General features: G+C 33.7%; 1 protein-coding gene across 1 annotated transcript; it reads left to right on the top strand.

Moving 5' to 3' along the window:
• Positions 1-1,478: 1,478 nt before the first annotated feature.
• On the top strand, positions 1,479-3,831 carry LOC117409612 (forkhead box protein B2-like). The gene has a single exon (XM_034015899.3). It carries the CDS (start codon positions 1,956-1,958, stop codon positions 2,886-2,888), a length of 933 nt encoding a protein of 310 aa, XP_033871790.1. The 5' UTR covers positions 1,479-1,955; the 3' UTR covers positions 2,889-3,831.
• The last annotated feature ends 11,071 nt before the right edge of the window (positions 3,832-14,902 follow it).

Raw genomic sequence — 14,902 nt, 5'->3', positions numbered from 1 at the left:
CCATTTATTATTATTATTATTATTATTATTATTATTATTATTATTATTATTATTATTATTATTATTATTATTTCCAATAGCAACTACAAAATGCATCAATGTAAATGTGTTACAAATCACGATAGATTATTGGCGCACAAAATAGCTTTTAATTCAGTCTTTAATCACTGTATGTGCTAGAATATTATCCATATTTGACCTATTAAACATCATAATTCCAAGGAACACAATAAATACAATTATGTTTCAACACATGGATTTCAACAAGGAACAACCAATACACTGCATGGAGACAATACATGTTTAGCTGCATGCACATATATTGCGCTGCACTTTATTTATTTATTTATTTATTTATTTATTTATTTATTTATTTATGTGTTTACCAGAATTAACCAAGCCAGCATTATACGGACCACTACGCCCAACTATTCTGTTTACCTACAGATTTTATTTTTTTAAAATAGTTGAAGTTATCATAAAAGAAAACAAATATGTACTTTCATATACTCATAAACCAGTGTTTACTGCAAGTCATCAAACATGGATTTTCTTCATCTAGTTTAAAGTCAACGTCCTACAAATCACAAAACATGAACTTTAGAGAAAGGTGAAAAAAGTGTCAATTGGACGTAAAGATTTGTACATTAAATACAGAAACGTGTAAAACCCGTAGAAAAATAAGTATTCCACAAAGGTTTTCAGTAGTTATAGTTTGTTATTCGTTTCTATCTGTGTTTTTGTTTAAGAGCACATTTAAACTGGTAGCTGGTCTTTGAAACGCCTAAAAGATGTCTCGTATATACAACAACAAAATTATAGGACAACAAATGTACAGGTCATTAAAGAATGAAAACGTTTAGTATATTCTGAAATGAAGCACGTAAATCAAATACTAATAATAGAATAATAATAATAATAATAAAATAATAGACGAATAGAGTTAAGGTAAGTTAATTAGTTGAGTTAGGATATATTTTTATGCAAAACGTAATACAGATACAAACCCTATTCTTTTTTATTTTTATTAATTTCATAAAAAGACAAGTCGATTAAATTATTAAAAGTAAACTGTGTACGTATCTTGCATTCCTTATTTTATTACATAGAAATATATACAAATAAATAATGTTTAATAAATAAGTGTAATATATTATTTACACAACCGAACACAATTTTATAAAAACGCAAAGTGTAACAGACAGGAATAATAACTGTATGTGTTAAACTGCATACCTTCCCATTAAAGTCCATCTATCGAGAAGGATACAATTCAGACCCCACACTGTGTTCAAAATCCCGTCACATTTCCTATTGGTCTTCATGTGTTTCCTAAATAGGTGTTAATCTCCCCCCCCCCCCCCCCCCCCCCCGAACCCCCAGCCCTCCACCCCCATTCTTCCTCGATTTGTCCCAAAGCGATTGTCATGTGATAATAAAGAGGGACCTGCAGGGGTCTCAGCATCTCTGAGATCATAACAAAACCAGGCTGGATACGAGAGAGGGCGCACTGAAACACACAAGTACGAAACATTGCAAACAGCAGCCAGTTAACCTGCGCCTTCCCTAAATCGCTGATTTAGAATCCAATCAAGGACACCTTTCCTCGGTACTGCACTTGGATTGTTAGCTGCTTGCTTTCTTTCACGGACAGTTTTTTCTGTCTTCTCTGGGAGTCGTTTCTGTGAACAGAAGTGGAACTTTTTATAGTTGTCAGTTTGTTATTATTGTACATTTGACAAGGACAATACACGTGTACATTACATAATAGGAGACATTTTTATTTTTAAAGTGGGAGTATTGCACAAAGATTTACTTTGATCGTGAAGATATTAGGCTATAGAACTGTACTTCAAGAAACGTTGCTGTTTTTTCTCTAATGGTAAGAGATTGTTTTTTATAGACGCGCGAGTAAGTGATCATACAGTACGTGTAAAGACTTGAACAAGTTAAAAATGCCTCGACCGGGGAAAAACTCGTACAGTGACCAGAAACCTCCTTATTCTTACATATCCCTTACTGCAATGGCTATCCAAAGCTCCCAAGAAAAGATGCTCCCGTTGAGTGACATTTATAAATTTATAATGGACAGGTTTCCTTATTACAGGGAAAATACGCAGAGATGGCAAAACTCCTTGAGGCACAACCTATCATTTAATGACTGCTTCATCAAGATCCCAAGAAGGCCAGATCAGCCCGGTAAGGGGAGTTTCTGGGCTCTGCACCCAAACTGCGGGGACATGTTTGAGAACGGCAGTTTCTTGAGAAGACGAAAGAGGTTCAAACTTATCAGAGCTGAGCACCTGGCGTCCAAAAACTCTCAGATGCTCCACTATTTCCACCATCACCACCACCAGAACAAACTGGGCATCGGGCCACCTGAGGCTGCTGCAGGTGTTGGGAGACTGCCCCAGTTCCAAACTTACAGCATTAACGGAGGACAGTCGACTGGATTTAAACATCCCTTTGCTATTGAAAACATCATAGGAAGGGACTACAAAGGTATGATGGCTGGTGGACTTCCTATAGCGTCAGTGATGCATCACCTTGGGTACCCAGTCCCCAGTCAAATAAGCAACATGGTGAATTCAATGTGGCCTCACGTTGGCATGCTAGAGTCTATGGCCCCGATGCCAATCTCTCCAGATTATGGACACTTTGGGGTACCCATGAAGACACTCTGCCACCCAGCCAGCCAAACGATGCCAGCTGTCCCGGTTCCAATAAAGCCGACCCCTTCTCTGGCAGCGGTCTCTGCAATGTCTAATCTCGCTAGGAGTCCGACACAACTCTGCTCATCATCAACTTCTTCCCTGCTTGGTCAAACTCTTTCAGACTCCACAGAAGGAAAAAATAACTTATTGCACCCACCTGTCGTCCATTCTTAAGAACGATCTGGGACTGGGACTGTCACTTACAGACAAATACATTCAAAGTATATGCTTTTCGAACAAACAATTTAAAAAAAAACAGTTCTGTGTTGAAAGGTAAACAGCAGGTAAGGTATTTAGTTATGGCAATTCGATGCTAAATTTGATGTTTTTAATTTAAAAACAATACAAATAGCATTGTCCCCAAATATAAATTAATTCCTAATTATAATGTATTTAGTCATGAATGAAACACATGGGTTGCTCATTCCGGGTTACCTTGTATCCAATATAGACCCTCTGTTGTATTATCTATCTGCAACACAGGATATACGAAGTTGATTTTATGGCTATTTACTGGGCATCTTAGTATTGTTTTCTACAAGTTTTAAAATAAAGTCTAGTTGACAGAAAAATAATAAAACAGGTTTTAATGCATTTAAGGGAGTAGTTTCTGTATCTTACTAAGAACGTTTAATTGTTTAGGATATTTATGTTTGCTTTTAGTGGATTTTTCTTCATGAAATTATACTTGAAATTTGTCAAATTTTTGTAAATGTATTTTCGCCATAACTAATATACTTTGTTAAAACTGCAATTTTTTAAACAAATGTGAAGTTTAGTCATATAAGATTTTTTATAAGATGTTTATTAAGAGGTTTCGCTCTCTTGCAACTATAAAACATGAATAAACTATTTTGTCGTCAGTACCTAAACAAAGGAAAAGGAAATCCAAGTTGTATTATAATAGCCTAAATAAATAATTTTACTATTGTGAGATTTTAAAAAGCACTTTAATGTCTACCTGCCAGTCGCAATTGTATTTTTTCAAAATATGTTTTATAATTTGATTTTCTGGCAAATGTTCCTGATGCCGTGTTTGCTATAGTATTCGTGAATATTATTAAGCCTTTTGTGTGTATTATATTGGAAATCAATACTTTTTATTAAAATGTATAAAACTTTACTGGTTGAAAGTGTGTCCGTATGTATTCTAACAATCCACGTCAAGTTATATATATATGCAGCTTCCAATACAGATATTTATTTGGTTTCGGTTAAATTAGGTCATATACATGATTGTTCGAAGCCGATGTTTTATTTTGTTTTATTTTTGTATTTGTTTTTAAGATTGTATTATTCATTCAAATAGGATTTCCATGTTATCGACACTGCCAATATATTATTTAATTTAATGCAACACTTGTTGCATTAGGAATAGATGAATTTTTCAGATCTTGCTATTGTTCAAATGTTATTTGCAATTAGATATTATGGAAATCAATTTACATTAATTTCATTGGTATAGTATATATCAAACATTTACATAATCTGGCACATACCTTTGTTAATGATAAATGCCGCTTTCACTGACAGGAAAACAGTCAAAGAGGAAATTCTATTTTTTTCCAGTAGCCTATAATCCTTCAAATTAAAATTCGCAATTGTGTATAAAATAAACGGTGCATTTGATATATGCAATAATTATGTAAAAAATACATACGTATACATTTAGTGGACGACATTCTGAGGTTAACATTTTGCCAGAGTGATTGTTCTTAGTGTTGCTCATAGTAATATGCGCATCATGAAGTTACCGACTTGCATAGCTTTCCATTAAAACAAAACAAAACAAAAAAAAAAACATTACACTGTGCAGTTGTACAGTGAACGTATCTTGTATGGCAATTGTTTTTGAACAATATTATTAGTAATGGAAAAACGTTCAACGTGGTATTACTTTACATTTTTATTTGGATCAAATGCTTTTTTTAAATATAGGCATAATGACGATCGCGTTGGCTTAGAAGAAGAAGAAGAAGAAGAAGAAGAAGAAGAAGAAGAAGAATCAACACCGGACTGAGCACATTTCATATACAATATAACTATTTATTTATATGGATTGCTATACTTGTTTTTCTTTCACAATCTTATTTGATAAGTATTAAGTGAATGGGGGGGGGGGGGAGTTATAACTTATATTGCAGTTAGTGAAAGTATCATACAAAAACGTTGGCAGATTTAAAGACATTGACGTTTACTGACATTACAGTCCTCATTTTATCCATGAATACTACTACAAATCAAAACAATTTGGAAAACAAAACAATTTATAAGAATTGTGTGATTCTAAATGTAGTGTTATTAAATGCACCCTAAATTAAGAAAAACAAAAAATTATTTCCAGAAAAAAAGTTTAGTCCACTTTCTTGATGTCAGAGTTTATAGGTCATTATAGGAACTTGTAATATTCATCAGCCAGCTAAACACAAAACACCACTGACAGGAACAACATTGTTGTTTTTTATAATTTAATTTAAAATGTTTATCTCCAGGATAGATCTATGCAGTACAAGAGGTTGGAGTCAATTTTAATAATCCAAACCACAGCAAATGTAAATACCACCATGCCTTTAACACTATATAAATCCTGCTGGTGATGTATGGACTCCCAAAAGAACGTTGATGAGTTTTTTGCATTATTCAGGTCCACCTGAATAATGCAAAAACCGGGTTAGATAATTTAAATAGGTTGTCCCATAGGCAGCAGATGTCCTAATAAAGTTGTATACAACTATTAATCACCCTTTAAATAAACTAATTATTTATCCAACAATTCTGTTTTCTATCTTAAAACCACAGGTATGTGATTTGTTCATAGTATCTAACATCAATGTGATCTAGGTCAGTGGTAGACAACCACTGCATTTCCTGATCTTTGTACATTATAAATGGAACCAATGAATCCTCTGTCCAGATTGTAAACCACTGAATTATTTTACCTATCCGATCTGTAATGGAACAACATACTAAAATCAGATCTAATCAGTGGTGGATCTTAATAGAGGCTCTCACTATAAATGATTTTGTTGCATGCATTGCTCTCAGTGATTAGAGTGTGGCTGGTTAGCTGCAAAAATAGTGAATGTAAGTTTTTTACAAGTGAATATTCCAAGATACCCACCACAAATATATAATAAACAACTTCAACCAGGGAAAATACTTTTACATTTGACTCTGCTCACACACACACATGCACACACACACATACATACATACACACACATACAACCTGCATGTTGTGTTCCAGTATTTATAAACAGCACTCTTATGTTAATGAGTTGAGTGTATCAACAAAATACTTTTTTTCAAAAACAGTTCACAAACAAGACATTTGAACTGTGAAGAGTCTATTTGTTTTTTTTCCATATAGGTCATAAGGGTAGTATATGCCTCAAGTTTCACATTTATACCACTTATAAGGAAGTACCATACTAAGAAAAGGTATTTATTCCCAGAAAGCCCAATTTTAAAAGGAGGACGCACAAACAGTGGTATGGGAGCATCGGTAGTCATGATAGTGCTTACTGTTTGTCATATTATGAACTACAATCCAAAATAAGGTTAATTGAGACCTAAAGAAAAAAAAAATATTTAGAGTATACCTTGATAATACTGGATATTGTGGTTACAGTTTAAAAAATGCAGTGCAGCAGATTAGTTCACTAGCCTTTGATGGTCTTACATTTGTTCACATCACAATTACATATTTCAGGACACTTTGCATTTAAAGCTCGAGAGACGTCCAGAACTGAGGATTGAGGTGAGCCCTCAGAGCTGTGGTGGAATTTCTCTACACAATGTTTTTTTTTTAATACTAAAGTACTACTGATGGAGTGTTGGATTAAAAAAATGTTGTAGAAGGTCATGCTTACATTACAAGGGAGGAGCAATGCTAGTGTTAAGTTAAGAAACAGAATGTGGTAGTTGGCCAGACGTCCCCCTCTGTCCCAGTAGGAGCTGCCCTCAGGTAGGTGAGGCCCACAGCTACTGAGTCCACAAAGCAGGATGGTGAGAGCTACCAGCCCACAGAGAGAGATTGTTGCTGTGGTGGTGGAGGGGGGAGAAGGAAAATCAAGGATTCAGTCTTTTTAGAAAAGGGTCAGTGGATCTAAATACCACCATGCCTTTACTCTATATAAATCCTGCTGGGGATTAATTGACTTCCAAATGAGCAGATTTATGATTTTTCTTTGCATTATTTAGATACATTAAGGTTTCGATCATTTTAACAGACCCCAATAGGTTCAAAGGGTGTCCTATAGGCATACGTGTCCCAATCAAATATTATATAGTCATTAAATATACCTTACTATTAAAATAATAGTATTCATTATAATCCAACCATTTTCTTTAATATTGGGTCCCAAATATGAAGCATTGAAACCCCTTTGGGCAACACCTAATGCCCACAAGAATGCATTTTTTTAAAAAAAATTGAATTGTCTGCTTTTTGCACATGTTTGTTATTTATGTAGGCTGCAGAGATCTGGAGGCGGTAATTTGTATATGTTCCAGTTATGAATCCAAAATAATTATAAACATTGTGACACGCAGGCACAAGCTGCTGTAGCTCTTGTCAAGATTATGATTATTCTGTAATGGGTGGTGCCTTTCAGATTTATGAGCTGCTTTTCCTTGGAACAAGCTTAAAATAATGTAATATCAGTCAGTGCCACTGTTGTGATTTTATCAGTTAGGTATATCTATTTTATAAAACCCCATTTGTTTTAAAACTTTTACTAAATTATACAAATTAAATTATGCATTTTATTGACTGGCTGAACTAAGAATTCCAAAATAAACAGCCCCAAAAATACTGAAGTACCAGTAACTGTTATGGGTGTCTTGCCTTGATTCTGTTTTCCCAGTACAGTATGTGCAATAGTCTTAAAATACCTTTTACATAAAAAAATATATATATATTGGAGATGCTCTAAACTATTATCCACATTTATAATTTGTATAACAGTAAACTGGGAAATTTGGTATCAGCATGTGAAACTACTGAATAATACCAAGAGAAGCTGTGACTTTTATTTCAGTACATCCATACATTTGTTTTAGTACTGTTTAAAGGTTATGCATTATGTATTGGGAGATACAAAATTAAGTTAGTGTACTGTTGAAATTCCAATCTTGTATCCCACAATATTACCCCCTGATATTTACCCAGAAATTTGGGGAATTATTATCTCCATTGATTTTCACCCATTTAAAATATTGGTCAGCACCATTTCTATCAAAACAGGGCAGACATTGCACAAAACATTTTATTGTTGTTGTTTTTTTCTGTAATTAAAATAAAGAACTTAGCAATTCGATGTAGACATTTGTAAAATGAGGGTTTTCTCTTTTATTTTAACTGTGCTGCTGAGCTGTTTTCTTCCTAGCACACGAAGAGAGAGAGAGAAAAACTCTTGAATTACTAGCTAAATTTATAACGACAGAGTAGCTTTACAAAAAATATATAAAACAAAAAGATTAGCATCCTATAAACAAAATAAGTACTGGCACTTTTATTTTTTGGTAAATACGGAACACACACACACATCCTGAATGGGGAAAATATACAATAACAAATCATTCATTATGTCACATTTATTTAAAAGAAAAAAAAAATGTCAGCACTAATTACCACAAAATCCCACTTGTCTCGTAAAATCATGGTATATTTATTGAAAAAAAAACATTTGTATGTAAATAAAATCGTCACTGATACCAATTATTTCATGTTATCGCAACATTCATTCAGATAGTTTACAGTAATCCACAATTTCAAATAATATACAGTAGTTGTGAATGCACAACTCGATTAATAGTCCACATACTGTTTGGTGATAATTCTGCTCTTGTGCACCTTGTCATACCTGTCTCTTGATACATTTAGTATTGTAAACTTGAATTTGTAATATTTTTGCGGGGGTCAGAGATTGGGAAGTCTAGACTTGTTGGGATGTCAGGCCTTTAGGGCTCACTGAAGCACAAGAGGTTGAACTATTTTCCTCCATAACCTAGCAGGACTGCAATGTTGAGTACAATGTGATACTTTTTATAAATGTATCTTATGATTTAAAAAAATGTTTTATCTATAATCTTTTCTGTCTATAATCCTTGTCTACAGTAGGACAGGTAGAGACTGTCAAGGGAGAAATCCTTGCAGTACTTGCAAACACCTATATTTAATTTAAGGGCAGCAGTGTGGATTAGTGGTTAGGGCTCTGGACTCTTGACCGGAGGGTCGTTGGCTCAATCCCAGGTGGAGGACACTGCTGCTGTACCCTTGAGCAAGGTACTTTATCTAGATTGCTCCAGTAAAAACCCAACTGTATAAATGGGTAATTGTATGTAAAAATAATGTGATATCTTGTAACAATTGTAAGTTGCCCTGGATAAGGGCGTCTGCTAAGAAATAAATAATAATAATGGAGACATATTCAGTTCAGCCTTAACTCATATGTGTAGTGTTGTATTGTTCTATGACTGTGAGGTCTGGCATAGTGCCTCACCAGAATACAGTAGTGTTAAGAGGGTGCAAGTGTGTGTATTCTGGGTTTTCTGCCATAAGTGAACTCTACAGTTGTGAGAGAATGCTGACCTGTCAGAGTTTGGCTGGGTGGAAAGTGAAGATATTGCTATCCCTTACTCAGATGTATGTGGTGGATATGCCTGTTATCTGTATACTTTACTCTTGACTGCTTGAGCCTAGTTCATTGGTTCAAGAATCAACAATCCTAGTTCAAGAATCAACAATCCAACCTTCAGTTTAAAATCTCTTTTTTTATTGGATATACAATTATTTTTTAAGGTTAAATTAGAAAAACAACATCTATAAACTGAACATATTTGGGAGCATGTGTGAACATAACAAGGTATTTACACTTTTGTTATCAATGGCATACATACAAATGGCATGATACAGTACTGTAGAATTACTAGAGTATCTATTGCTTTTTAGCCACCATTATATGTTAAACAAGACAGAATTTATTTTCAGTACAAAACTTAATCCAAGTTGAAGTTAATCATAGAAGAGTCTTTTGTAAAAGACAAGATTAAAGGAGTGTATTAGTACTTCAAAGGGAAAACAATAGATTTAAGACAACCATCTGTTGTGTTGAATTCTGGGCAAGTTGAGAATATAAAATGTCCCTAAGACAGCTGCTAATTATAAAAAAAGTGTATTATTTATTTCTTAGCAGACACCCTTATCCAGGGAGACTTACAATTGTTACAAGATATCACATTATACAGATATCACATTGTTTTTTACATACAATTTATACAGTTGGGTTTTTAGTGGAGCAATCTCGGTAAAGTACCTTGCTCAAGAGTACAGCAGCAGTGTCCCCCACCTGGGATTGAACCCACAACCCTCCAGGCAAGAATCCAGAGCCCTAACCACTACTCCACAGGGGGTGCTGCTGTCTTTGAATGATGAAGACAATTTCACAACTTGAAAAATTACTCGTGGCAAGACTAGCAAATTCAGTGGCAGTTTGTGTATTTGAAATAATTGTGTACAAAAAATTGTGCTACTGTGGCCCAAAAAAAAAAAAAAAAAAAAAGGATTCTGGCAAAACACACATCTGCTCAGGCCAATTTAATCTTGAAGGCTAGACCATTGTATGATATTATTTATTTATTTGTTTTTGTACTTTTATACCTATCATTACCACAAGTCAAGTACACCCATTACACTTCCCCAGTTTATTATGTGTAAGTTAAGGTTCACAGTGATGCTTGAAGAATAAATCTTGATTGTTTACTTGACTAGCAAATAAACTGTTATTGACTACTAAGAAAAGGAAAGATAGTTACGGAAAGGAAACTTGCCAGTAATTATTTCAAAAGAGAGGAAGCCCCAATCAGGCTCATGCTGTGAAAAACAATGGCTGAATGTCTCAATGCAGCACAAATGACCACATTGCTATGATCCCCACTTTAGCACAACAAATGACTGAGCCCCAGTGACATTATTGTGATGCAGACACAATTAATGCAGGTGTCCTCACTTTCTATTTCCTCTTGTTCCATAAAACACGAATCTACAAATTCTACAACAATAGAGATGCTTCAGATCTTCACACAGCTGCTAATTAGAAATTTATGACACATAGCATATAAACAACCTTTTAGACAATCACTTTCAAGTGTCATATCAATGGCGTCATCAACAAAATGAAGATCTTCCACTCCTTATCTGAAAAAAAACATAAAGCATGTATTAGCTGCTTTGAATCTAAAATATGTTTGTGACTATGGTGTTAAATTAGTATTTTTTTTAAGTCGCAATTGTTTTCAAGATTTCCAATTTATTTTCTATGGGTGTTGTTATGCGTTTCCACTTGAAGGTCCCCAGAGACAGTGGATGAGACCTGTATAAATATTCTGAACAATTAAAGATGGTATTTTAAAAAGCCAGCCTGGACCCACAGTTTTTGATTTGGTTGCTTTTTTTAACAGGTACAAATGTCCTACATCCGATCGGCAGAGAGATTGTGTTGAATAAATAAAGGTACAATAGGTAAAAAAAAACTTGTGTTTTATATTTTAAAAATAATTCTAGAAGTCTAAGCAAGATTACAAACTATGACCATTTAAAAATATGTAGTGCACACTTTATTTATACAATGTTTTCAGTCAATAACTGCTGTTTCCCTGCATTTTCCACCCAAAAGTAGTATAGATATTCCATTGGAATACATATTTTTAGATATTTATTTTTTAGTATAATATTCTTATTGTCCTATACGTAAACACTAATAAACTTGTTATAGGCTTTCTCTTTTCTCTTAACGATGGCCACCATTACATTTTTATTATGGGGCCAAATCTCTCTTACAATTCTTATTTCCCTTAGAAAATACAAAGCTATTGAAATAAACAGCTTTGTTTTTGCGTCTAAATATCTGTTGGGACTATTAAAATAATTTAAAGTCAAGTGACTAATTGCATGGAAACAAGCCTACAAGCTATTAATTATGATTTAAAAAAGGGCAAAAGGAACAAGTCATTTTTAGTATTGGCATCAAATCCCCTTCTGTATAATCTGTATAAATACAATTATTAGTATTAGACTAAAAAATAAAAAAGCACAATGGATAAAAAGCATAGAACAGATGGAAAACAAAAAGTTATTTGTAAAAACTAAATAAATATAAAGAGACAAAATGTTTTTTTTTTTTTTTTTTTACAAAATGACCCCATTACTTAAAATCAGAATATAGATGTTGAATTCCTAATCAGTTATTTAAGATTGCATACAATCCAGGACTTGTTTGGTGGCTGAAAGCAAATAATTTCACTTATCCATTGTTAAATAGCTGGAGGATTTCCATTGCAAGAACTCTTAATTACAAGTGGGACATTCCCATGAAATGACCATAAAGGCATAAAGGCATACTAAGAATACTGATCTAATGCTTTGTTATTCCAACAAACCTTGTCTAAAATGATATATAATAATAATCAGTGGATTTTTTATTTTTTTTTGTTTAACCCTAATGTGTTTACAACATGTATTAAACAATCTTGGAGAAAAAAAGCTGTGAGAAATCTCATCAAAGAGATCTTAACTACATGCATAATAATCTTTTCATGTTGTAAACACAGACTTAACAAATTGATTTGCAGAACAAAGCAGCCAAGCCAGCTACTGGTCTTTTACACTTTTTGGGGGAGATTACTTGTGTCTTAATATACTAATCTTGGTTTCCTTTCACCCACATACCCCAGTACTCCCCGTCAGGCACCCTGCACCTGGGTTTGAGCTCTTTTTTTGTTGTAGTACAAGTAGGGAGGGCTATTCTGCATGGGAGAGGAACATTTCATGACTTCAAACGCAGACATTAGAAGTTTTTCTCTTTTTTACATAATCCTGTCTTTGATGTCAGCAAGCTGAAGCCTCTTGGAATAGAAAAGGAAAGCTGTATAAAGAGGCCCGGTTAATTGATAAATGTGTAAGTGTTCTAATTCGCCCATATAACATTTGCATTGTCTTCTGCTTTGCATACTAAAAGCAGGCTTATACCAGGCAATTATAAATAGATCCTCTGAACAAATAATTGAAATGCACAAGTTGTGGGGTATGGAGGTGTAAGGTCATTAATATTGTTAATGTCATTATTTAGGGGAGAGGGGTCTCTCTCTCACTCCTTCTCTGCTGTCCTGGTTGGGAAGTATCTGCATTACATTTACTTCAGTTCAGCTGAAGGAAATCAGGTAACTGTTCTGGATTTTGGAAACACGTTTGGAGGGGGTAGACCTGTGCCAGTTTGGCACGATTAGTATTGTTCCATGGATAAAAATGTGTCAAATTCAAGGGACAAATTGAAGAATCGTCATCTTACTGAAACTGAAGTACACCTCCTTATCTCTTGAAATCCCTTTGCAAATATCCTGTTAAGAAATGCTTAGCACATAAAACAATGAAGCAATATAAAAAGCCAATGAAGCAATATAAAAAAGTGCTTTCCCCCCAATTATCAAAAGTACATTGTTAGTAATTTCACAACAGACTTCTCTGAATAATCTCAAAACATGTTCATTTGTTTTTATTGTATATGTTTTATAAATATGAATTACAAATATAGTATAGTGGAGATATACACACCTCCAGACTATTAATAAACCATGGAAATGTCAGCAGCAAGCTGACCCCTTCGTGCAGTTCAATCAATACAGCTTTAACTTGTGGTTCTAAAGATCTTAGCATCAAATCTTTCCATTGGAAAGTATTAATACAAAATACTTCTCTTATAATAATTATAGTAGCTATAGCCTTTCTTTAAACATGAATTGATTTGGAGTTAAGAATTGTTTTACCAGACACATTTTGTTTCATGAAGTTCATATTACAGTGTAGTTATACTGATGGCCGCATTACTGAGTAACCATAAAACAAAGCACATATTAATAGTACGTGGTTAAAAAAAAAAATACAATTCTCCTCCTGATCGCAGGAATCACCCTGCATTTCATATTTCATATTGGCTGTACTAAAACTGTGTGGCTTACATGAACACCCATTACCAATGAAAAGGTAGTTCATATTTTGCTTGCTTAACATGATACTGATTACCATTACTACTTAGGCAACTTTTAATGTTTTGTTCTATTGTTCATATACCAGGACTAGTGTTTCTACTTTACCTTTATATTAACTGTTTTTATTACCTGTAACTAAAATTATATACACTATGACATAAAACCAATTGTGACAGGCAAACTGGGAAATAATTACGTCTCCATTTTTAGCCATGTATATCTAAGTATGTATTTTTTAAATATTACAAATACTTAACCATAACACGTCAATAGTTTGTAGGTCCACCACTAGTAGCCAGGATGATTTGATTTGAATGGCCCTACGGAGTCATCCCTTTTACAACTGCTCCTTATAAAAAGTCTGTACTTTGTGATGTATAAGAATCTACACTATTTATAGCCTTTATATATTACAATATATATCAGGGATGTCATTAGCATAAAAAAAATACCTGAGAAAAATATTAGTAGCATACTGTATTACATGTGTTTATTTTGCAGGCATTCATTTTGGACTAACCCCTGTATATGGTGTCACAGAACATTTGGTAACTTAAGTTGTTTAGACCTAATTTAAGAATGATGCTTTGTTAACATGTTAATGTAATTAAAACAACACACATAACTCCTGCAAATGAAGAAACACAGAGAGACTTCAAATGGTGTTGATGAAGAAAATAAACTTACAAGCTCAGCAAAACTGAGACTTATTATATAAAGTAAAAGCCTTTGGAAATTATGCATGCAAATCCCTGACAGTATAAAGCTGTGCTTCAATGAAAAAGATGTTTTTCAGAAGCGGCATCCTTCTTCTATCACAGCCCTCCCAGCTGTCAGCCATGATGGATGACGCTGTCACTGTGGGTCTGGCTAAGGTATAATGATGGTGCACAATTAAACCTCTTTTACATTTATACCTCACATTAACATATTTATAATTACCTCTCAAACTCAGAGCTTCAAACTTGTACGCAATCCATAATGTATAATTGCCCCAGTTATAAGTACTGTTTTCCTTGATGTACTATAAATTATATTTATATTTTGTTAATGTTATATTTTTTTCTATAATATAGTGGGATCAATAAATAAAATAATGTTTGCACAAGTTTAAGGGAAATTTAATTTGGTGACTTTGACTT

The sequence above is a fragment of the Acipenser ruthenus genome, chromosome 2 (genome assembly GCF_902713425.1).
Source record: "Acipenser ruthenus chromosome 2, fAciRut3.2 maternal haplotype, whole genome shotgun sequence".
Lineage (NCBI taxonomy): Eukaryota > Metazoa > Chordata > Actinopteri > Acipenseriformes > Acipenseridae > Acipenser > Acipenser ruthenus.
Note: the sequence above shows the minus strand (reverse complement) of the source record. Positions and strands in the feature narration are given on the sequence as shown.

Excerpts from the sequence above, each read along its gene's own strand:
- LOC117409612 (XM_034015899.3), top strand. The coding sequence starts at position 1,956 with ATGCCTCGACCGGGGAAAAACTCGTACAGTGACCAGAAACCTCCTTAT.